Source organism: Gorilla gorilla, chromosome 4 (assembly GCF_029281585.2).
Source record: "Gorilla gorilla gorilla isolate KB3781 chromosome 4, NHGRI_mGorGor1-v2.1_pri, whole genome shotgun sequence".
Classification (NCBI taxonomy): Eukaryota; Metazoa; Chordata; class Mammalia; order Primates; family Hominidae; genus Gorilla; species Gorilla gorilla.
The window spans coordinates 103,004,420-103,027,168 of NC_073228.2; the positions used below are offsets into that span (position 1 = coordinate 103,004,420).

The 22,749-nt window shown below is 35.8% G+C and overlaps 1 protein-coding gene across 2 annotated transcripts in view; it reads right to left on the minus strand.

Annotated features, from left to right (window-relative positions):
- Positions 1-13,184: 13,184 nt before the first annotated feature.
- CHD1 (chromodomain helicase DNA binding protein 1) overlaps positions 13,185-22,749 on the minus strand; it is a 74,208-nt gene continuing 64,643 nt past the window's right edge. For both annotated transcript variants that reach the window (XM_055387287.2, XM_031011276.3), the window contains 5 exons: positions 21,423-21,601; positions 17,984-18,080; positions 16,965-17,016; positions 16,179-16,389; positions 13,185-14,713 (listed from right to left, as the gene is read on the minus strand). In XM_055387287.2, the coding sequence (XP_055243262.2) occupies positions 14,368-14,713; positions 16,179-16,389; positions 16,965-17,016; positions 17,984-18,080; positions 21,423-21,601 (885 nt within the window). In that variant the 3' untranslated portion in view covers positions 13,185-14,367. The remainder of the gene's footprint in view (positions 14,714-16,178; positions 16,390-16,964; positions 17,017-17,983; positions 18,081-21,422; positions 21,602-22,749) is intronic.

A 22,749-nucleotide genomic window follows, 5' to 3' on the forward strand; every position in this document is an offset into this window, starting at 1 on the left:
CTGTGGTTTATAATAATTTAACATAATAACCTTAATTGTGATCGATAGCATATACTCAGTCATTAGAATTTTAGAAATCTCAGACAATTCTGAAACAAATATTAATATTATTTCCTAAAGTACAATCCGAAGAAGATTAAACATCATATTGGCAATCACACATACCTAAACATGTCAAATAATCCTGCTTACCTCTCTTTTGGATGCTCCAGGGGTCCTCTGTACCATCCAAGAGCTAGGGGTCAGGAAAGACAATCTTGAGGCTGAAATTTGATTTTGGGAAGCCTGTTAATGCTATGAAATAGAATTCTGTATTACCATAAGTTATTTATTTTGCCAAAATGATGACTCAAAAAATTTAAAACAAAGCAAAAACCTTTACTCATTAAGAGGGAAAACTTAGCTTTCCAAACAGTTTGTCTCCTGCTTTCTCTTTATGTCCTTTGGAAGCCTATCCACAAGGCAAACAGAAATCTTTCATTATCCTTTACTATTACACAAAAATCTTGTACATGGGAGAGAGAGCCAAATTTTGCCCTTACATTAGTTTACTATTGATGTCAACCCCAATTTTCTAATGAAAACTTACAGACAATTCTATCCAATCTTAACCAGTTTGACCATTAGGTAAGATTCTTATAACCTTTCATAACCCTTTACAAATTTTGCTAAAGAGCAGATTACTGCCTTAAGGGAAACTTGTTGTGCTTTCATTTCAATGCTGAATTTAGAGAAAAACAATATAATGCACTATTGAATTTAGTCAATGTTTACACACAGAATTTCTTTTGCAAGATTAATTTTTACAATCCTTCCGTAACGTTCTTAAATCTTTAGCTTTATTTTATCTAATTTAAAACAATCCTTTTACCATAGGCAAAAATTTAGATTTCCATGCCTTCTTATATTTTACTAAGATTATATGATTAATGATTATTTACTAAGATTAAGGCCTATGTCCCCAGGCCTTACCATGTTGTAAAGTAGGCAAGTTCTCAAAGGCCAAAGAAACAGTTTACAACTTTAAAACATTTAGCAAATCTACTATCTGACCCACAGAATTTAGACCACCTATTTCCATTTTAACTACATTTGCATTTTACCAATAATCTTTAAGACTTTTTTTTTTTTTTGAGACAGAGTCTCGCTCTGCCACCCAGGTTGGAGTGCAGTGGTGTGATCTCGGCTCACTGCAAGCTCCGCCTCCCAGGTTCACGTCATTCTCCTGCCTCAGCCTCCAGAGTAGCTGGGACTACAGGTGCCCGCCACCACTCCTGGCTAATTTTTTGTATTTTTAGTAGAGACAGGGTTTCACTGTGTTAGCCAGGATGGTCTCAATCTCCTAACCTTGTGATCTGCTCGCCTTGGCCTCCCAAAGTGCTGGGATTACAGGCGTGAGCCACCATGCCCAGCCAAGACTGTTTTTATTACTCAAAGATTAACGTCACATGAACTAAAAGGCATTATAGCTTTTATTTTTCCTTCAAAAATGTTTGATCTAAGCACTTATTTTCCTTTAGGCCAATTAATTAGAGCTCTCTTTTTTATAGACATCACACACAACACATACATAACCACACAGACAAACAGAAGCAGATTCAGTAGTTATAAGATTTTCTGTTTACCAGCCAGGCGCAGTGGCTGTAATCCTAGCACTTTGGGAGGCTGAGGGGGGTGAATCACCTGAGGTCAGGAGTTTGAGACCAGCCTGACCAATATGGTGAAACCCATCTCTACTAAAAATACAAAAATTAGCCGGACGTGGTGGCATGCACCTGTAGTCCCACCTACTCAGGAGGCTGAGACAGGAGAATTGCTTGAACCTGGGAGGTGGAGGTTGCAGTGAGCCAAGATCGTGCCATTGCACTCCAGCCTGGGTGACAGAGTGCAACTCCGTCTCAGAAAAAAAAAAAAAAAAAGATTTTCTGTTCACCAATCTCCTTATTGGACTATTGGCCTCTAAGTGGGGCCCTTTAAGAGCAAGGCTAGGAAAGCATGCACTTCCTAGGGCCTAATAAACAGGTATAGCTGGAAGACAAAAGCAGATTTTGAAAGGAATCCATCTGCCTCTAATTCCTGGAGCTCCATGAGGAAAACAGAGGTCTCTCTAAAAATGGAATTAGTGGCACCTTTTCTGTTTTCACCAGGCCATCAGAAATTATCTTAGGGCCTCTCATGTGTGCATTAAGGGTGGCAAGAAAAAATGGAGAAAAAGAATTCAGTCAACTGAGAAAACAACCTTTTTCCAGCAAAATAAGATCCAAGAGGAGAAAAACATAAAGGCCTTTTAAATATACCTATAACTTGGATATCCACTTTTAATTAAGCTGAGTGCTCTTCAAGAAAATCCTTTTAAATCCCTTATTACCTGATTTTACCCATGCCAAGCAGCCAATATTTCTGGCTTTTGAACTTTACCAAAGGTAACCTCCCAGGTGCTCAGAGAAAGGAAAATTGAAGGTGGTTCATGAAGGGGGAGAGAATCAACAATCAAACCAGAAAGAGAATCAAGAATCAAACCAGAAAGGACCCATTACCTAAGCCAGGATTGAACCCAGGCCACCACTGTAAAATGGCAGAGGCTAAAAGAAAGCACTGCCACGTGGTTACAGGTCATGCTTTCAAGGAAGTAAAACAAGATGGAGACCCACAGCAAAGTTTGCCACTGACCGGTTTGCTAGGCTGGGTTGAACAGTGGGCCTATGGAGTCCCAGGCCCACATCGCATCCTAAGATACCCCTCTTTCTGACAGAATCATACAGAGAGACATGCAATGCATACCAGATTGGCTACAGCTTAAGACCAACTTCACAAATACTTTTTCATAATTAAAACTTTAAAGAGAATATAAACAGTGATCCTTATCATTCTCTTTACTGGTTTGCACAGGGACAGGGAGGCCAAAAGCCCGACTAGTTTAAAAAAACTCTTATCCTTTTTCCAGCATGTCAGGCTTCTGGCTTCCCTCCCCTCAAGCTCAATCCCAAGCCAACCAGTTTAAGGCTTGGGAAATTAACTTTTCCCAGTTTGGAGGATACATCTGAGGGGAGTGCCCTGCAGCATGGGGACACAACTACCCATCTGTGAAGAAAGGACAGAGGAGGAAAAAGGCAGCATTTTTTCAAAAGAGCCCCAGGACTCAGGATGCATTTGAAAGAGATGCAGACTGAAAGTGAATGGCTACGCATCTAGAAAGTGGGGAGAGAGGCATCCCTGATTCCCTTCTCTTCCTAGTGAATACCTGGGGTACATGAGGTAGAAAAAGTGAGGCATCCCTCTTTCTTTATTTATATCCCTGAGTCCCGGTGACCACAACACTGGGTGGTCACCAGCACACGGGTGCTGCCCATGAGTGTCAAAGCACCTTTCACCCATGTTAATAGTGGGGCCTAGGGGATAGGATTATCCTCTCTTACCCATGTATGTCCTATGTCCCCTGCTGTCAGTAGCTTTTGAGTTCCCTAGATCTCATTTATGCCATGGATACTAGCATGACCTTTATCCATGAAATGGGAAACTTGGCTTAATCAGCAGCAATTAGTCATGCTCACCTGCACTGTGCCTTTTAACTTCCGTCATCGTCTGCCTCTGAATCCCTCAGATACAGTTTTCTTTCCCTGGGCTTCAACTCGAAGCTCGGAATTGAGTTTGGGACAAAAGACCTGCCTCAGGGGGTTGCATGGACTCCTTATCATAAGCTGAATGCTAAGGTGAAGCTGTGGAATTGAGTACTCCTCCAACAAGGAAAAGGAATTGGGGTTCTGACCTGGTGAAACATCTTCTAAAAGGAAAAAAAAAAAACTTACATAAAAGTTAACTCTGACGGGGTGGAGAAAAGAAAAAAAACCAACAACAGCTTAAATGCAGGGCTGGAAAGATGCCTGAAGGAAGAACCTCTTATTCTTATGCAAATGGGTTTCTCCAACAGGGAGAGAATTTTTTTTTTTTGAGACAGTTTCACTCTTGTTGCCCAGGCTGGAGTGCAATGGCACAATCTTGGCTCACTGCAACCTCTGCCTCCCAGGTTCAAGCAATTCTCCTGCCTCAGACTCCCAAGTGGCTGGGATTACAGGCGCCTGCCCACCATGCACAGCTAATTTTTTGTATTTTTAGTAGAGGTGGGGTTTCACCAGGTTGACCAAGCTGGTCTTGAACTCCTGACCTCAGGTGATCCACCTGCCTCAGCCTCCCAAAGTGCTGGGATTACAGGTGTGAGCCACCACACCAAGCCAAGAGAAACTTTTAATTGCTGTTTCTTCCCTGGGTCTTGGACCAAGCTGGAGCCCTCGGTTGGGGGAAGGGAAGACTCTGTGGGTACTTAGCAGGAAATGCTGTCCAGATGGCCACCCAAGGCCCGGGCCCCCAAGGCCACCTTGGGCTGGGCGGTGGTGGTGGCTCATTCCTGCCCTGCATGGCCACTGGACATGGCATGCACATGCGGTGGACTCAGCCATGCACCTCAGCCAGGAGGGAAGGGGAGCAGGGAGCCGCTGTTCACCCATTTGTCCCACATGTGCACCTGCGGGCCATTGGGATGGGAGTGGAACACCCCCAATATTGTAAAAGAAAAGATAGGTGACATTACAGTCCCGAATAAAAAGAAGCAAAATGCCATAGAAAAGGCTGGGTTGGACCGAGAGCAACATTCCTGACCCCCAAGAGCGACAAGGGGTCGGGGGTCGGGGGGCAGAGTTTCCTCTACCCTCAGAAGAAGTCCAACAAGGCTCAGAAATGAAACGGAAAGAAATTTTTTTGTCCACATTTTACTCACCACGTCTCATAGTTCCAAACAGGCCACCAAAATGATACAGAATTTTTGCTCCTTAGTTCAGCTAAAATCTGGGTTCTTATCTCACAACCAGGAAAAATTAGGCACACAGGCACACTGAAGGGTGAGGAGTAGGCACAAAGAAAGCTCTCAGCAAAGAAAGAGGTGGTCCTGCCAACAGGCCTCCACCTCACAGACTGAATACCAGGCCACCATACACAAGCTGAAGAGGCAGACTCCATCCCCTGCATAAGGTGTGAGTCCCTGGTGTGTCCACCCCATTCTCCCAGTGCATGCATGTGGGCCCCCAGTCTGTTGCGGGCATGCCCAGACAAGGCCCTGTGCACCCTTATATGCCTCCTGCATCTATCAGTATTGTACTTTTTATAGGACACCAAAGGCACAATCCATGAAATAAATAATAAACTGGACTGGACTTCATTAAAATTAGTTTAGGTTTTTGTTTTGTTTTTTTTTTTACTCTGTATAAGGAGAAAATATTTGCTGAAGATATATGTGATAAAAGACTGTTATTCAAAATATGTAAAGAATGCTTAAAACTCAACAGTAAGAAAACATACCCAATTTTCTAAAAAGGGGGGATTAAAGACCTGAACAAACACCTCAGCAAAGAAGATGTACACATGGCAAATAAGCATATGAAAAGATGTTCCATATTATATGTCATCAAGGAAATGCATATTAAAACAAGTGAGATAACACTAAACACCCATTAGAATGTCTATAGTTCAGCACACTGACAACACAAAATGCTGGCAAAGATGTGGAACAAACTCATTTACTGCTGGTTGGAATGCAAAATAGTATAGCCACTTGGAAGACGGTTTGAGAGGTTCTTCTGTAAGTAAACATACTCTTAGCATGTAATCCAGTAATTGCCCTCCTTGGTATTTACCCAAACGAGTTGAAAATGTATGTCTGCACAAAAATATGCACATGGATGCTTTATTCATAATGGCCAAAACTTGAAGACAATCGAGATGTCTGTCCTTCAGTATGTGAAGGGATATATAAAACTATGGTACATCCAGACAACAGAATATTACTCAGTGCTAAGAAAAAATGGGCTAGCAAGTTATGAAAAACATGGAGGAAACTTAAATGCCTATAACTAAGTGAAGGAAGCCAATCTGAAAAGTCTAGCTTCATGCTGTAGGATTCTAACTGTGACACTTGGAAAGGTAAAGACTATGGAGACAGTAAAAGGATCAGTGGTTGCCATAAGTTAGGGGATTGAGGGAGAGAGGAATTAATAGAGGGGCACATAATTTTTAGGGCAGTGGAAATACTCTGTATGATACTGTAATGAAGGATACATGTCATTATACATTTATCCAGATCCACGGAATATACAACGCCAAGAGTGAACTATTGATTTTGGGTGACGATGTGTCAATACAGATTCACCAATTGTAAGCAAATGTAACACTCCATTTATGGGGAGGTTATATATGCGTGGTGACTAGAGAGTATATGTCTGTACCTTCCTCCCAATTTTGCCATGAACCTAAAACTTTTAGACTGAGCACAGTGGCTCATGCCTATAATCCCAGCACTTTGGGAAGCTGAGGCAGGAGGATTGCTTGAGGCCAGGAGTTAAAGCCAGCCTGGGAAACATGTGAGACCCCTTCTCTACAAAATATTAGCTGGGCATGGTGATGCATACCTGTAGTCCTAGCTACTTAGGAAGCTGAGGTAGGAGGATCCCTTGAGCCCAGGAGTTCAAGGTTACAGTGAGCCATGATGGCACCACTGCACTCCAGCCTGGGCAACAAAGCAAGACTCTGGGTCTCAATAAATAAATAAGCCTTAAAATATATATATTTATAAAAAGACAAGCAATACAAAATAAAATCAAAAGCTGGTTTTAAAAATATCAACAAAATTGGCAAACCTCTAGTTAGGCTGAATAAGAAAAAGAGATGAATGATTAATATCAGAAACAAAAAAAAAGGAAAGATCACTACAGAACATACAGACATTTAAAAGTTAAGGTGAAAGAACGTATCACCTCAACAGACAACATTTATGATAAAACTTCTCTAAAAACGTAGAAGGCAAATTACAAAACCTGATAAAAGGCATCTATTAAAAAACTTAACTGCTAAGATAATAATGAAGAAAGGCTAAATGCTTCCACTGTAAGATAAGGGATAAGCCAGGATATCCACTCTCCACCTCTCCCCCATGTCAACATGGTATAGGTGGTCATACCTAGTGCAGTAAAGCAAGAAAAAAAAAGTATACAGATTGCAAAGAGGAATTAATGCTGTCTTTATTTGCAGATGTGATCGTGTGCATAGAAGAACCTAAGGCACAAATAAAACTTTTCACTAAAGACATGATCATTTATGCAGAAAATCTCAAAGAATCTGGAACAAAATTATTAGACCCAATGAGTTATTGAGCAAGATCAGAGGACACAAGGTCAAAGGACACAAGGTCAAATCCAAAACATGAGCACTTAAAAACTGAAAATAAAAAAAATTTAAATAGCACAAAAATATAATTTACCAAAGATAAATGTAACAATATATGTTACAAGATTGTATACACCGAAAAACTGCTATATGCTGATAAGAAAAATCAAAATACCTAAATAATGTAGACATATTTTGTGTTCATGGGCTAGAAGTCTCAATATTGTTAAATTGTCAGTATTTCCCAAATTGATTATGTAAACAATGCAATCTCAAAATCCCATCATGCTTTCTAATTTAGAACAAAACATTGTAGTTCATTGAGATCCAATTTTTTTTTTTTGAGATGGATCTTGCTCTGTCGCCCAGGCTGGAGTGCAGTGGCATGATCTCAGCTCACTGCAACCTCTGCCTCCCGGGTTCAAGCAATTCTCCTGCCTCACCCTCCCGAGTAGCTGGGATTACAGGCGCACAACACCATGCCTGGCTAATTTTTGTATTTTTTTAGTAGAGACGGGGTTTCACCATGTTGGCCAGGCTGGTCTCAAACTCCTGACCTTCTGATCCGCCTGCCTCAGCCTCCCAAAGTGCTGGGATTACAGGCATGAGCCACCACGCCTGGCCTGAGATCCAATTTTTTTAATATTAAATAAAGAGAAAGCCAAAACAATTTTTAAAAAGCAAAATAGGACTCACGACTACCTGATTTTATGGTTTACTATAAACTACAGTAATCACCATAGTGTGGTGTTGGCATAAAGACAGAAATATAAATTAATGGGACAGAATGGAAAGCCCAGAAACAGACTCACACATACATGAACAGCTGATTTGCAATAAAAATCAAATAAGCCAGGCAAGGTGGCATTCACCTATAGTCCTAGCTTCTTGAAAGACTGAGTTGGGAGGATGGCTTTGAGCATGGGTGTTTGAGACCAGTCTGGGCAATATGGTGAGATCTCGTCTCAAAATAAATAAATAAATAATAAAGAAATGTAGTGGAAAAAGGATAGTCTTATTAACAAATGGTACTGAAAAAATTCGATATATAATATTTAAGCAATAACAAAAACCACAACTTTGTGTGTTCCACACAACATACAAAACATCAACTCAAAATGAATCACAGACATACTTAAAAGGTCAAGGCTGCAGTGAGCCATGATTGTGCCACTGCACTCCAACTTGGGAAAGGAGGATCACTCAGCAATAAAAGGAAATGAACTACTGATAAATGCAAAATCATGGATAATTACAAAAGCATCATGCTAAGCAAACGGCAAACTCAAAGGGCAACATACAATATGATTCCATTTATATGACATTATGGGAAAAATAAAACTATAGGAACAAATCAGTGATTGCCAAGGGCTTGGTATAGGGGAAAGGAGCAAAAGAGAACTTACTTGATAAGATGGAAATATTTTATATCTTAAGTACACTGATGGTTACAACAACTGCATAATCTGTCAAAACTCATCATGCTGTACACCTAGAGAAGGTGAATTTAACTTGGGTAAACACGATGTAAATTTCTTAATGGGAAAAACCTAGCAAGTAACAGCAAGAGAGGGGATATTTTTTGCTTTTGCAATTTTACTTTAAAAACATTGGAAATACAACGTATTTCTCTTAGTGTTTTTACAAGTTGTGTTCTTGTGCGTTAAGAAAGAGTGTATCATGATACCTAAAAACATATTTCCTTTCGAAAGATAAGGGAATAGACAACCCAGTCACTGTGGCTTGAGTCTGTAATCCCAGCTACTTGGGAGGCTGAGGCAGGAAGATTGCCTTGATCCCAGGAGTTCGATACCAGCCTGGAGCAATATAGCAAGACTTCACTTCTAATTTAAAAAATAATAATGAAGAAGGTTCATAAGAAAGGTAAAGCAATAGACAAATCAAAATGTTTTATATTTTCCTATTATATACATCTCTGCATATCTCTTCGCAAAGTATCAATTATATTTCCTAAGTAGCCATATAGTTACAGAAACCAGTTTTTCGTTTAAGCATTACTGTATTATTTATAACAGTGGAATTAACCTCTATATTAATTATTCAGGTAAATGAAAGAGATATTAAAACCCCATTACTTGGAGCATTTCCCTGCCATTTTAATTCCTAGAGATGAGGCTTATGTTTTTCTATATTTCTCAAGTACCTCCAGTCATTTTTATCAGTCAAGTTTAAAAACTGGAAGTTAGTAAACAGACTCAAGTAATCCATGAGATAGTAAGGCATACGATAATTTCCAGTACTAACAAATCAGGTTAACAACGGTAAGACAAAAAGTTTGGTAATGCTGGCCATTTATAGGGCATAGCATTTCCGGGAAGGACATTAAAAAAATGAAAATATAATTGATACAAGGCATTGTTTTAAGTACTGAGAATATAGCAGTGAACAAAATAAAGTCCCTGCCCTAATGGAACTTATATTCTAGTGGGGAAGCAGTCAATGGCAAATGAACCAAATATATAAGCTGTGGTAATGCTAGAAGAAAATGCAAGATAAGGGATTTTTTAAAATGATGGGGCAGGGTACTAATTTCAAGACTTGAAATGACGTTTGAGCTGAAAGAAACCTGAATTGAGGAAACGAGTTTTGTACAAGTCACAAATAAGCATTTTTAATAGAGGGACAATAATGCAAAGATCAAGAAGCATTTTCTTTGCATTGAGAGGAGTGGCTGAAGTGAAGCAAAAAGAACAGAAATAGCTAAGTAGAAGTGCCTTAGGCAGAAAGCTGTGAATGCATTTATCAAAGACCCTAGTTTTTAAAACTTTCTTTTTTTTTTTGAGGCAGTCTCACTCTGTCGCCCATGCTGTAGTGGTGTGATCTTGGCTCACTGCAACTTCTGCCTCCTCGGTTCAAGTGATTCTCCTGCCTCAGCCTCCCGAGTAGCGGGGATTACAGGCGCATACCACCACACCCAGCAGATTTTTGTATTTTTAGTAGAGACAGGGTCTCACCGTGTTAACCAGGTTGGTTTCAAAGTCCTGATCTCAAGTGATCTGCCCGCCTCGGCCTCCCGAAGTGCTGGGATTACAGGAGTGAGCCACTGCACCCAGCCTTGCAGTTTTTAAAACTTTTAATGTCTTAGTGTAAAAGGGTTGAGTTTGGTTTTACATATTTTAATATTACATATCTATTAGCTGTCTAAGTGGAGATGAGTTCAGGGTAGTGGCTGAAGCTGAAGATAGTCAGCACTAGAAACAGGAAGAGAAAAATAGTACAGCTGTTGAGAAAGAGAGATCAGAAATTAAGTCTTATGATAGCAATGATATAGGATTCCAGAAAGTAAAAAGAAGTGGGTAAGAGGCAACAGCTGTTTAAAAAAAGAAATTAAAAAAAATAAATAAATAAAACCACCACACCAGGACTTAATATTAGTCAGCCTGCAGAACACTAGAGACAAATCAAAGATTTGAAAAGTAAACAGAAGGAATTAAAAAAAGTAACTAGTGGCAGTTCCATAGCTCATTCTAGATTGGAAATCTAATTAATATTAGTCAACAATAATGAAATGACAATACATCACACATTTTTCAGTCACATAAAGTTTGCATATCACCAACGCAAACAATATCCTTAGCTCATTTAATAGAATCATTAGGATTTTTAGACTGTTCATACCTCTTTAGTTTCATATTTAGATCAGGACTCAAATGTGGAGTAGAACATCGAATTAAAATGATTTCATTCATTTGGGAGTTGGAACTACACATTTTGTTTCAAATATAGATGTTAAGCTAAAGGGCAGAGTGGTCAGTGGCCTTTTAGTGTAGAAAATCCAGCACATGAAGCCCCATTAGAGAATTTGTATAGGTACTTGGAACAACCTTTTAACATTTTTTATTAATCCTACTTTCCCCCGTAATCTCATCTTTCATCCTTTTACACCATAGCTAAGATTTCCTATTCCTAGATCTTCCTATGAGAATTCAATGAATTTCTGTAATGGAGTCAACCTATTAGGTCCTAATTTTTTAAAGAAAATTAGCATGAAGTGTTCTACAAAATCAATTACTAGTTATTGTCAAAATATAATCTCAAACTTTCTTCCAAATATCTATAATTGAATGTCTTAGAAATTTTAACACACATTTTGATACTATCTCAAAATATTTGTTGCATTACTATCTAGTTGTGTCCTCTATAACATCCTCCACTCACTACAATTATTGTACAGTGCTAAAATGTATCTAAGTTTTGTCTGCATTTTCAAATTGAGTATTTAATGTATATTTAATAGAGGCATCTATATTAATGTGCTTTTACATATTAACTCAGAAATATTTTAAAATATTTTTGCAGTTTCCTATGAAGCTGAAAGTCGTTTTTTAAAATCCTGTATTTAAAAATTAGTTGCTCTTCCAAATCCCTATCCCTTTTTAAAGCTGTTGTATTTATAAAGCTATTTGTATTTATAAAGCTATGACAGCTAATTTGGGGTGCAAAGATTATTTTCTAGTTAGAAATAGTAATGGGGTAGAGTAAAAATCATGCCATTTACTCCTAGAGCATATTCTTGATAAACTTCATGAAAATGAATAACCTACTCAATCTTTTCATATTAACTACAAAAAGAGAAATTATATAATTTATATTACATAAAATTAAAAAGGTTCTCATTAAGCTACTCACTCTGAAAATAAAATTATTCAAACTCATTTTCCATAGTCTGAAAATTAATTTCTAACATACTCTAAACAAAGAATATCTTTATAAGCAAACAGGCTATTGCTTTTAGTAAGATTTATTGTATAAATAAGTGGAAGGTTAATTGGTACAGCACTATACATAATCTCTCACCCTTGACAAATTAAACATAACTGGATAAAAATAACAAAGCAGAATGAAAACAGAATATTTTATGGAGAATGTTCTGCTATATTTATGTACTAATGTTCTTCACCATTGCGTCTTAATTTTTCTGATTTCTTTAAAAAATGAACATATTTTGTCATTTGATAAATGTACATACAGTTCTATATTTTTCATTCAACTCAGCTAACTAGCTGACTGAAACTTTCAACTAAGTGTAGCACTATTAAAAAAATTAGAGCCTTATCTCAGAAAATGCAACATTGTTCTGTGAAATTTGCACAATAGAATATAATGCAAATATCTCAGCTAAAAAGTAATAAATTAAAAAATGCCAGCCACCATCTTATGACTTAAGCATTATGAATTAGTCAAATGCTATCTTGTGGAATAAAATAGTCATACTAAATGTAGAGAAAAGTGATAAGTTTCAAAAATGTGTGCCAGGACTACCTTCATTACTTTTATATTTAATTATAAATCAGATGTTTAAAAAACTGAGCTACTCCCTCACATGTTCTCTCATATACCAGAAAAGAAAGAAAGCATTATTATTCTTCAGGGTAACTGTATCAGAAAGAGAAATTACTGCAAAACAAAACAAAACAAAAAGCAAAAAAACCCACAAGCTTTTATACACATAAACCTAATTGGACAAAGGAAAATATTAAAAAATACACCTATGGACAAATATCTGTAGGTTGCTCCCACAGGTAACTAACAGTGACACACATAGCAATACTGTAGAAATTATGTCCACATACTTATATTCGTCAAAGATTCAAATTTGTTACATCAAAGCATACATGCAAGAATGTGTGCCACATGACTTAAAAACTTCCTGCTGAATATAAAACAAAATAAAAATCTGTGAATAAATATAAAACATCCCATAATAATATCTGTAGGAAGCCAAAAGGGGCCAACAAAAATGTCTATGACCCAAGTTTTACTTCATAGGAATATTCATAGTCTCCAAAACAGATTTAGTTGTAATGCTACACATTACAAATATTCAACTGCTTACCAAAATACTTTTTCTGGCAGCAAAATGTTACTTAAAAACGGGGGTGGGGGGCGGTGGTGGTGGTGGTAAGTGCTTGAGGGAGTTAAGAATGCAGCAGAAAATTACAGGAGCCCACATATCCTTTTTCTTAAATTTAATTTGTCATATATAACGTTTTTATATACAATCAGTGTGCATTGTAACAGTTTATATTAAAAGTCAATCAAGTTTATCTAAAATGTTAACCTGGCTGCATAGCACATTTGACATTATTGCCCACATGAAACGGGAAAACAAACGGATTTACAATAACTTTTGGCCGTTTTGGATTCTGAAAAGTGTTTATACACCTACCCTTTTAAACCAGATGCATCTGAAAAAAATGTTTCCAGAGCATGCAGTTTAGATTTTACATATCATCTCGCCATTTTTTAAAACTACAAACACAATATTGACTAAAAAAGGAAAAAAAAGGGAATAACATGTATCTAATAAAATATTCAGTATAAAAAGAGGACTAATGGAATTAAGTGGCCCCTTTCCCCATTTTTACATTCTAAACAATGATTCCATCAAGACAAATCATTAAAAAGTGTTATTACACTGTTTTTTTTTTTTTTTTAATAAGAAGGCCTGAGTTGGTAGGGAAAGGAACAGTCAAAAAAAGCCTGAGAAAGGGAAGGAAGTAAGGAAAGTTCCTTTAATATTTACAATAATTTACAGCCATTTTTTTTTTGTAAAAAGGCATAATAGATCACAAACAGGAAATTCCTGGCTATTTTACAGATATAAGTACAGAATTTAAATATTCAAGCTTGTGATGAAAAGCGGCAAGGTGGTCGCAGTGTACAATGTAAACAAGTAGCTTTGGAAATGAACAAAGTCCTTGAGTGTTTTTCTTTATTAAGAAAGAACTCTCTTTCATTCCTTCCTGAAACATGATCACAGGTCAGAGTAAAGTTCATATATAAACATAATTTAAATGGAGGTCAGTCTAAAATCACTGACTTAAAAACAGTTTTATCCAGCCTGTATGGGAGGGCAGTGTTGAGGTCCCTGTAATAGTAAACATTTTCCATTTCTTTAAAAAAGAAAACAAAAAAACGTACTACAATTTTGTAGTACAGTGCAGCATAATCCTTAAATATAAAAATATTTTCTCTTCTGTTGGGATAATAGACCTTGCATCCTGGAAAGAAGTAACAATACTGCTACTGATAGAAGATCTGTTTATATCTTTCAAGTCATGTAAGGCAATTACTGTGTTGGTTTATGATATATGGCTAAAAGAAAAGTCCAGAAAGACGAAGTATCAGTTTTTGTTATGTTTTCCGACTACACCAGGTATGCTCCGGTGTACTTTTGTGTTCAACTGAATGTTCAAATGGAGATCTGGAGCCATAAGGAGATCTCTGATCTAGTGGTGACCTAGGGCCACTGCTGGAAGCTCTGTGGTCCATTTGCCAGTCTGAGTGATACCTATAATCCCTGGAAGATTTATGGTGAGTATATTCAGAACTTGACCGGTGATCTGAATGTAACCGATGATCTGAGTGAGAACGATGATCAGAATGAGATCTATCTTTTAAACTTCCTTCCAAATTTGACCTGTGATCTCTACTCCTGTGATCATCCAGTTTTCTGTGTTTCTCTCTGTCACTGTAATATCTAATAAAGAAAAATTGAGAATTTTAGACAAATCATGCAAATTAAAATGTTTCCAAATAAAAGATAACTAAAAAACATAAAAATACCTTAAAACATGTTTTTCATTGTATAGAAACTCAGTGTTTCATTATAAAACTTACTAAATTAACTCAAAAATCACTGGATATATCTCTTTGGAAAAACTATTTGATTCATAAAACTAAAGCGAACCATACAAAACCCCTAAAATAGCATCTAATTTCACATGGCTATTTTAGATAATTAGTTGCTTTTTATTTTACACATCATTTATATGACTGCATCTTAATTGTCTGGAAGCTGAAATTAAGATTATTACAACTATCTGAAATACTCCTGAGACCAGAGCCTTTTATCAACCTCTAAGCAGGAAAAAGTTTAAAAATGCTAGAATGCAGTCTATGAAATAATCTGAAAAATTTTTCACTGGTTGCTGATGCCTATTAAAAGCTTCCTCAAGTTTGACTAGTTATATAGTAAGACTCGACACATGAATCATTACGAAATTTACTCCATACAAACATGACAGCTTGATAAAAAATAAATGTGGCAGTTTAATGAGAATTATTCTCTAAAATGAGTGCCTTTTTCAAACTGACACACACACAACTGTAATTATATTGCATAAGCCTGTGAAATATATACTATAAATCTGCCTTTTCCTTTTAATTATTTGACCCCTTCAAATAACAGCCATTCTACAACTGATGTGTTCATAGTGTTGACAGAGGTTCTCAAAGAAATTATTGTAATGAACACTAAAATACAAAGAATGTTTCTAATTTGTTTCTTGTACTTACTATAAAAGCATAAATACTATAAATCTCAGTTTTCAAGTTTACTTTTAGTAGTGATCATTAACTACCGAAAATACTTCTTTGTCAATAAAGGAATAAAAAGTATTCTGATGTTATTACACTGAGGTTGCTTACTGTTCAAAGGCTTCAAAAAACAATAAACAAAAAACCTTCCTGGTTCCAATAATATTCCAGATTGCTGAGGTTAAGTTTTACCTCAATGAGATGTGTTCACATATATTAATTTTTCCCCTGACTTTTTAAAAATATGGAATGCAAAATTTCCTAAACTGAACCTGAATCACTATTATATCAAGCTTTTATTTTATCCCACTTATTATATTTTAAAGAGTATTTGAGCCAATATTCTTCAAAAAAACAATGAACCCCACGCAATTTATAATTATACAACTCCCTACATCACCTTACTACATATTTTGATCTCAATTTTATAATTCAAAATCCATTTTATAGAGAAATTCAGTTCTTAAAATATATACATTTTTCTTAATTATATACAACACCTTTATTTCACAAGATTTATTTTGACTGCATGAAGATTGAATTGGCTGATAGGTCAAATACAGGAACATCACGATAAGGAGAAAAACATGCATAAGCAAAATTTCTAAAGTGACTGCCAAGTTTACCTGCTGTCTTGCTTGTAGTGATCCCAATCACGATGGTCTTTACCATTACTAAAAGAAGAATAGGGTCTTTTCCTGGAATCACTTTTTTTGTAAGAATCTCCCTGATGTCGGTCTTTATGATGATCATGGTACTGAGTTAAGTGTCTATCAGAGGAATAACTGTCCCTGCTGCTATCATCGTGATTTGTATTCTCTTTTAATCTTTCCACATCTGTTAGATAAGTACAACTTTTATTAATGACCTTAAAAATAATATGTAGCAAAAAAAACTTAGTTGATAGATAACAAGAATTCATTTCAACCCTTGCCAAAACAAAATCGGTTCCCAAATACAAGCAGTTAAAGCATTTAGAAATGGTGTATAAAAGCAGTACTAAGGATTAATTTAAAAAGGTTGCTTGATTCTGAAATGTCACAAAAACTAAAAAATATGAGACCTATTCCTTTCTCAGACTATACTTTTGTGACTCTGATACAGAAAAAATGCATTACTATTCCAAATTACATAAAAAAGAATATTTGTTCATTTTAACAGTCATTCTACAATTTCTAGAAACTGAGAAAAGGATGATTAAAAGGATAATAAACTAAAATGAACTACAGTTTAAGAGAATACATTTTATATAATAATGTAGGTATGTATCAGAATTACTGTATCTCCTTAATATAAAGGTACTTATAAATAAAAACAAGGTAAGAACCTTTTTTATCATTTGGTTTATTTAAAACAAAAATTAAAAAAAAATTTTTTTAAATTTATTTTCCCAATCAGTAAGGCTTACATACCTGGATTTCTAATCACGTGAGGATTCAAGTTGCTGTTTTGATCATTGTTTTGCTAAAATAAATGCACACATGTGTAAGAATCTTTAGGTGACTTCACAAACTTACAAAAAAGCAGAGATAATTCTTAGAAAATACTGATAATGAAGACTTCACACAAGATATTAGAATGTTTATGTGTGTATATATACATGTATGACATTTATAGATCTCCATTTTTAAAGTATGAACTACTTGTTCCATGACTTAAAGATATTTTTTCACTCTGAAATAAATTGACTTAACAGAAAGGTTGCAAAAATACTAAGTTCCCACATACCCTTCATCTAGCTTCTCCTAATGTTAATATCTTATATAAACATAGTATAATGATCAAAACCAAATAATTAACATTGGTATAACACTATTAATTGAAGAACAGACTTCATTCAGATTTCACATTTTTCCACTAATGTTCTTTATCTGCTCGGGGATTCGATTTGGAAGCCCATATTACACTTAGTTGTCACGTCTTCCTCTGGGACAGCTCCTTAGTCTACTGCATGCTCTTAACACTTTAGAAGAGTAGCAGACAGTTATTTTATAGAATATCCCTCAAGTAGGGCTTGTCTGATATTTTCACATAATAACACTTATATATTTTTGGCAAGAATTCCACATAAGTGATGTACCTTTCTCAGTATCAGAGGGTTCATGATGCTGATATGTCTTAACTATTGGTGACATTAACTTTGATCACTTGTTTAAGGTGGGTCAGGCAAGTTTCTCTATAAAGTTATTATTTTCCCTTTATAACTAATAAACATTTCAGAGGAGATCTGCCAATATCCTGTTTTCTTGCCCATTAATTTTACCTCTCTTCTGTGAATCTTGCCTGCAACAATTATTACTGTGGTGTTCAATGGTGATTTTTTAAATTTATCTTATTCATTCTGTATTTATTAATCAAACTGCTCTGTAAAAAGAATGTCTCAAGGTTTTAATTATATAAATTCAGGGAAAAAATATGATGTCAAGTTTACCTGAGATTCCTGCCGTTTTTTAATAGCATGCTTATATAATTTATGTAATTTTCTTGCATCAAATTCAGTAAACTTAGATACAAAAATCCACAGGTTTCTAGAAGAATTTAAAAAAAGGCAAATTAAGTTAGTCTGGTGGAAAATATTTAGTTTTTTTCATGGAACTCCTTCCCTCCAGGCACAAACACATAAACACATACACAGCCCTCTATGGAACAAACTCTTAAGGATATTAATTTTCCTATGCATTTTTTCAAAACTTCATATATGAATAAGACTCCAGTGAAACTAAACATTAAATTTTACTTCTCTTCCAAATCGCTTCATTTTATAGTCTTTAGAGTGAAAAGCAGTACAATCCTAATTTGAAATGCACCAAAGACATAAATTAAATCAGGAAGTGACTCAGATTCATATTGTGATCCTGATTACGCATATAAGGGACAGGTATGTTAATAACTGGAGTGGAAATACCATCAGATAATATGGATTATGCTTGTAAAGAATTGTCTTAAATAATGCATTAAAAAGTTAACTGTCACTTAATAATGGTAATGTAATGGTCCCAAGAGTAACACAACCAAACACCATAAATGAGGTACAGTTTGCTATCTCTTCCCATCCCAAGGGAGGCATCAGTAATTAATCAGAGACTGTGATTATTTCACAATGCATGTGTATATCAAATCATCAAACTGTATACCTTAAATATATAAGGAACTGTAATTGTCAAATATACCTCCAAAAAGAAAAGGAATGTTAGGTTCTAAGTTAGGGTAGTATCCCTAGAAGATTCAAATATACACTAGAGGTATAATATTTACCTTGAAATATATTTTTTAAATGAACTTTGAGAATATATTGAATGATACCTTACTGAAATGAAATCCACAGAAGAGGGAAAATTCATCTAGCCTTTATATAAATTCAGACTATCTCGAACATATCTACATTCTACGATTAACTTATAAGGGTAAAAGGTAGGAAGTTAATAAAGTACCTTTTTGTTCCTAAGTAAATTCCTTATAAAAATATATTTTCCCCCCAAAAAATCTAGTCAGGAATCAGATTCTGGTCTTAATTATATCATCCGAATGACTGTCTGATCTTGAACAAAGCACCAGAGCTGAGGCAAGCGTCAGCACTTACACAAACCTAAGAATTAGTGCCTCTTTTAAACAGTTCAGGTCCTAGGTGTTTCCTTTGTCATTCTCCAGTCCCAGCCCTAAAATGCTTTTCATCTGAATCCATTTTTTTCTTCTGTAAAATGGAATAGTAAATATCTGTTCACATTTTCTACAAGTAATACTATTAAAAGGATCAGCTAGAATGAGGCATATTTAATAAGACAAATAAAATACAAATATACATTCTATTTTGGCCATCACTTTATTACAGTCATCTTTAAATAAAAACTAGTCTTGCATTTCAGTTGTTTTTAAGAAATTTGGTCAAAAAATATATTGAAAAAAATTGTAAGCAAAAAACAAAAAGATCATTATGGTAACTACTGTTAACACTTGCTTAATGCCAACTGTTCTGTAATTGTGGTTTAGATCTCTATCTTCTTTCATTCAGGAAAGAAAGGGAAATATCCCTTAAAGCAAAATAGCTGCGACCTCTACCACCTGGGTTCAAGCGATTCTCTTGCCTCAGCCTCCTGAGTAGCTGGTTCTACAGGCACGTGCCACCATGCCCGACTACTTTTTTTTTTTTTTTTTTGTATTTTTAGTAGACCACCGTCTTAGCCAGGATGGTCTCGATCTCCTGACCTTGTGATGCGCCCACCTTGGCCTCCCAACGTGCTGGGATTATAGGCACGAGCCATTGTGCCCAGCCCACAATGACTGTTCTTGAGGGGATCGGGTCAGCCAATGATAGGTCTTAATATAAGGTACTTTTTTTCCTTGTTTCTGCATTAAAAAAAAAAAATTCCCCCCAGCACTTTGGGAGGCCAAGGCAGGCAGATTGCTTGAGGTCAGGAGTTCAACACCAGCCTGGCTGACATGGTGAAACCCCATCTCTACAAAAAATACGAGAATTAGCCAGGCCTGGTAGCGTGGGCCTGTAGTCCCAGCTACCAAAGAGACTGAGGTGGAAAGATAGCTTGAGCCCAGGAGGCAGAGGATGCAGCGAGCTGAGATTCGCCACTGCACTCCAACCTGGGCAACAGAGTAAGATTCCACCTCAAAAAAATAAATAAATCAAAATAAAATGTCTCCAAGACAGCAAAAGCTATTTTGCTTTATGGGATATTTCCCTCTTTCCTTCCCCATCTCCCCCTTAAGGGAATTTGGTTTAACCAGAGAGAGTGGCAGCAGGACTGAACAATAAGGAATATGAAATCAAAGTAACTGAGAACCAAACACGGGAAAACCAAAAAGGTTATCTGCCCAACTGAGTAAAGAAAAGTGAGGTGAGAGCATAGCCTTAGGATGTAAAGTGACAGAACACAATGAAAAAGTTAAGTCTCCTGGCTATTAGTCTCTCTTCTTCCAAAGGTTTCCCCACCCTTTCCTTATAACAAACCGAATTTGAAATGGTACCTATTTGTATTAGTCACTGTGTAACTTTTTAAATTTTACTTAAAATTTTATTTCAAATTCTTTAATTCTTTGCTCATTTTTAAATTTACTTTCAACCAAATTCACTGTGTAATTTCAATAAGATGTTCCTTATTTCTCATCTAGAAAGCAGAAAGGTAGACATTCTAACTCTTTGAACCTCAAAAATCTAAGCCCTAATTATAAGGATTCAAAAAATTGGTGAAGATACAACTAAGTATTTTCATTCAGTGGTCCTCCAAAATGATAACCCATTCTTGGCAAAAGGCATTATTTAAAAGAGAAGTTGCCAGGCTTTCAAATTTTATACTTCCAGTTAAATGCAAAAGATAGAAGCCAAGCATTTTTACACTAACAAAAGTAGAGAAGAATTTTAATATAATCCTTTAGATTAGCTAAATTTAGCTTTAAGAACAATTTGCACTACGTTACCTTTATTTTCCTAGTTTTTTGCATTTTACATTGCGTTGAGGATGTTAATTTTTACATCTTTATACATGTATCCAGGAGGTAAATTGCTAAATTCATGCAACAATGAACTTTGTGGGAACACCAACTTCAAAAGATATTACCGATAATAATTTGGTAAATTGCAAAGACTTTTTCAAATAAAATGCAATCTGAATTTTAATGAAACAGCTTTCACTATTTCTTTAAAGGCAGAGATGCCACTTGTTACATACCATGATACGTAAGTAACCACTCATAAATAAAAAAATTTAACGTTAAAGGGAGAAAAATTAAAACAATCATCCGTAGGTTACCTCTTTAAAAATTATCTTGTTACCTAAACTTCAGAATCAGGAAAGAAAACAGAAAAAAAAAGACAGTTATATAATAAAAATTTAACACTTCCTGAAAAGTGTATCACTTACTTTCTCCATTGCTTAATTTGTTCAGGATTTGTATACTCTTTTAGACATTCTGTGATATGGTCTCCGATTTTTATTAAACATTGTCTAGTATGTTCTAGTTGTTCTCTTTCTGAAAGGCCTTTCTCAGGCCTATCAAGTTGTTTCAAAGCTGCTTTAACAGGCCTCATTCTTTCTTTACACTTTAAAATGAGAAAACAAGAATATAAACACATGTATTAAAAACCTAAATTCAACAAGATCTACCTCCTTCAATGATATTTACATGAGTATAATATTATAACACTGTTTGATAGCAAAATAAGCAATTAAATCTCACTTCACAAATCTTATACATCAGGGTTCTTTCCCCTTTAGATTTTCTTCAGGAAAGCAAGCCTTTCCGTTATCATTTAAAATCAGTCTTTGAGTAAGTAAAAGTTTTGGATTTTACTTAGCTTCTACAAAAATGGTTATTTTTTATATTGTAGCACACTATTCTAAGGAGTCTCAAATATAGACTATTAAAAGATAGTAAAATATTTCAGAGTATAACTTAATACCCTACTATCCAATAAATACAGGGTAAAATGATTTTAGCAGAACTATTAAAATCAATATAGCTAGATATATAAACTGTATTCTTCCAAACCTTTGTGATAACAGAAGGTGTCAATAATGGCTTGCTCTTCATATTTTGGGTGGTTGGGGAGTAGAGGGTCAAAGGGTAACTTTTCCTTGGCCTATACATTCCTGACATGCTAATAAAAGGATGACATATTAAGAATTGCATGTTTTATTGTAGCAATAGGAACTATAACCTTATACCAAAATCAGAATAAAAATATTACTAACAAGGCAACCGTCAGATAAAATTTGTAAATGCAAAAACAAATAAAAATTTAACATCATATTCACAGAAAGCAAGCTGGTTTAGTTCTAGGAATATAAGGATGATGGGTCAACATCAGACAATACATTTAGATAATCCAACATCATTTATTAAGAAATTGGGCCAGGCATGGTGGCTCAGGCCTGTAACCCCAGCACTTTGGGAGGCTGAGGCGGGAGGATCACTTGAGTCCAGGAGTTTGAGATCAGCCTGGGCAACAGTGAGATCCTGATTCTATACCAAAAAGAAAAAAAAAAAAAAAAAAATTAGCCAAGCATGGTGGCGCACACCTGTAGTGCCAGCTACTCAGGAGGTCAAGGTGGGAGGACTGTTTGAACCCAGGAGACTGTAATGAGCTGTGATCATGCCACTGGCACTGCAGCCTAAGCAAAAGTGAGACCCTATTTCAAAAAAATAAAATAATAAATCCTCACACCACTGCTTTGAAGGACCTCTCTT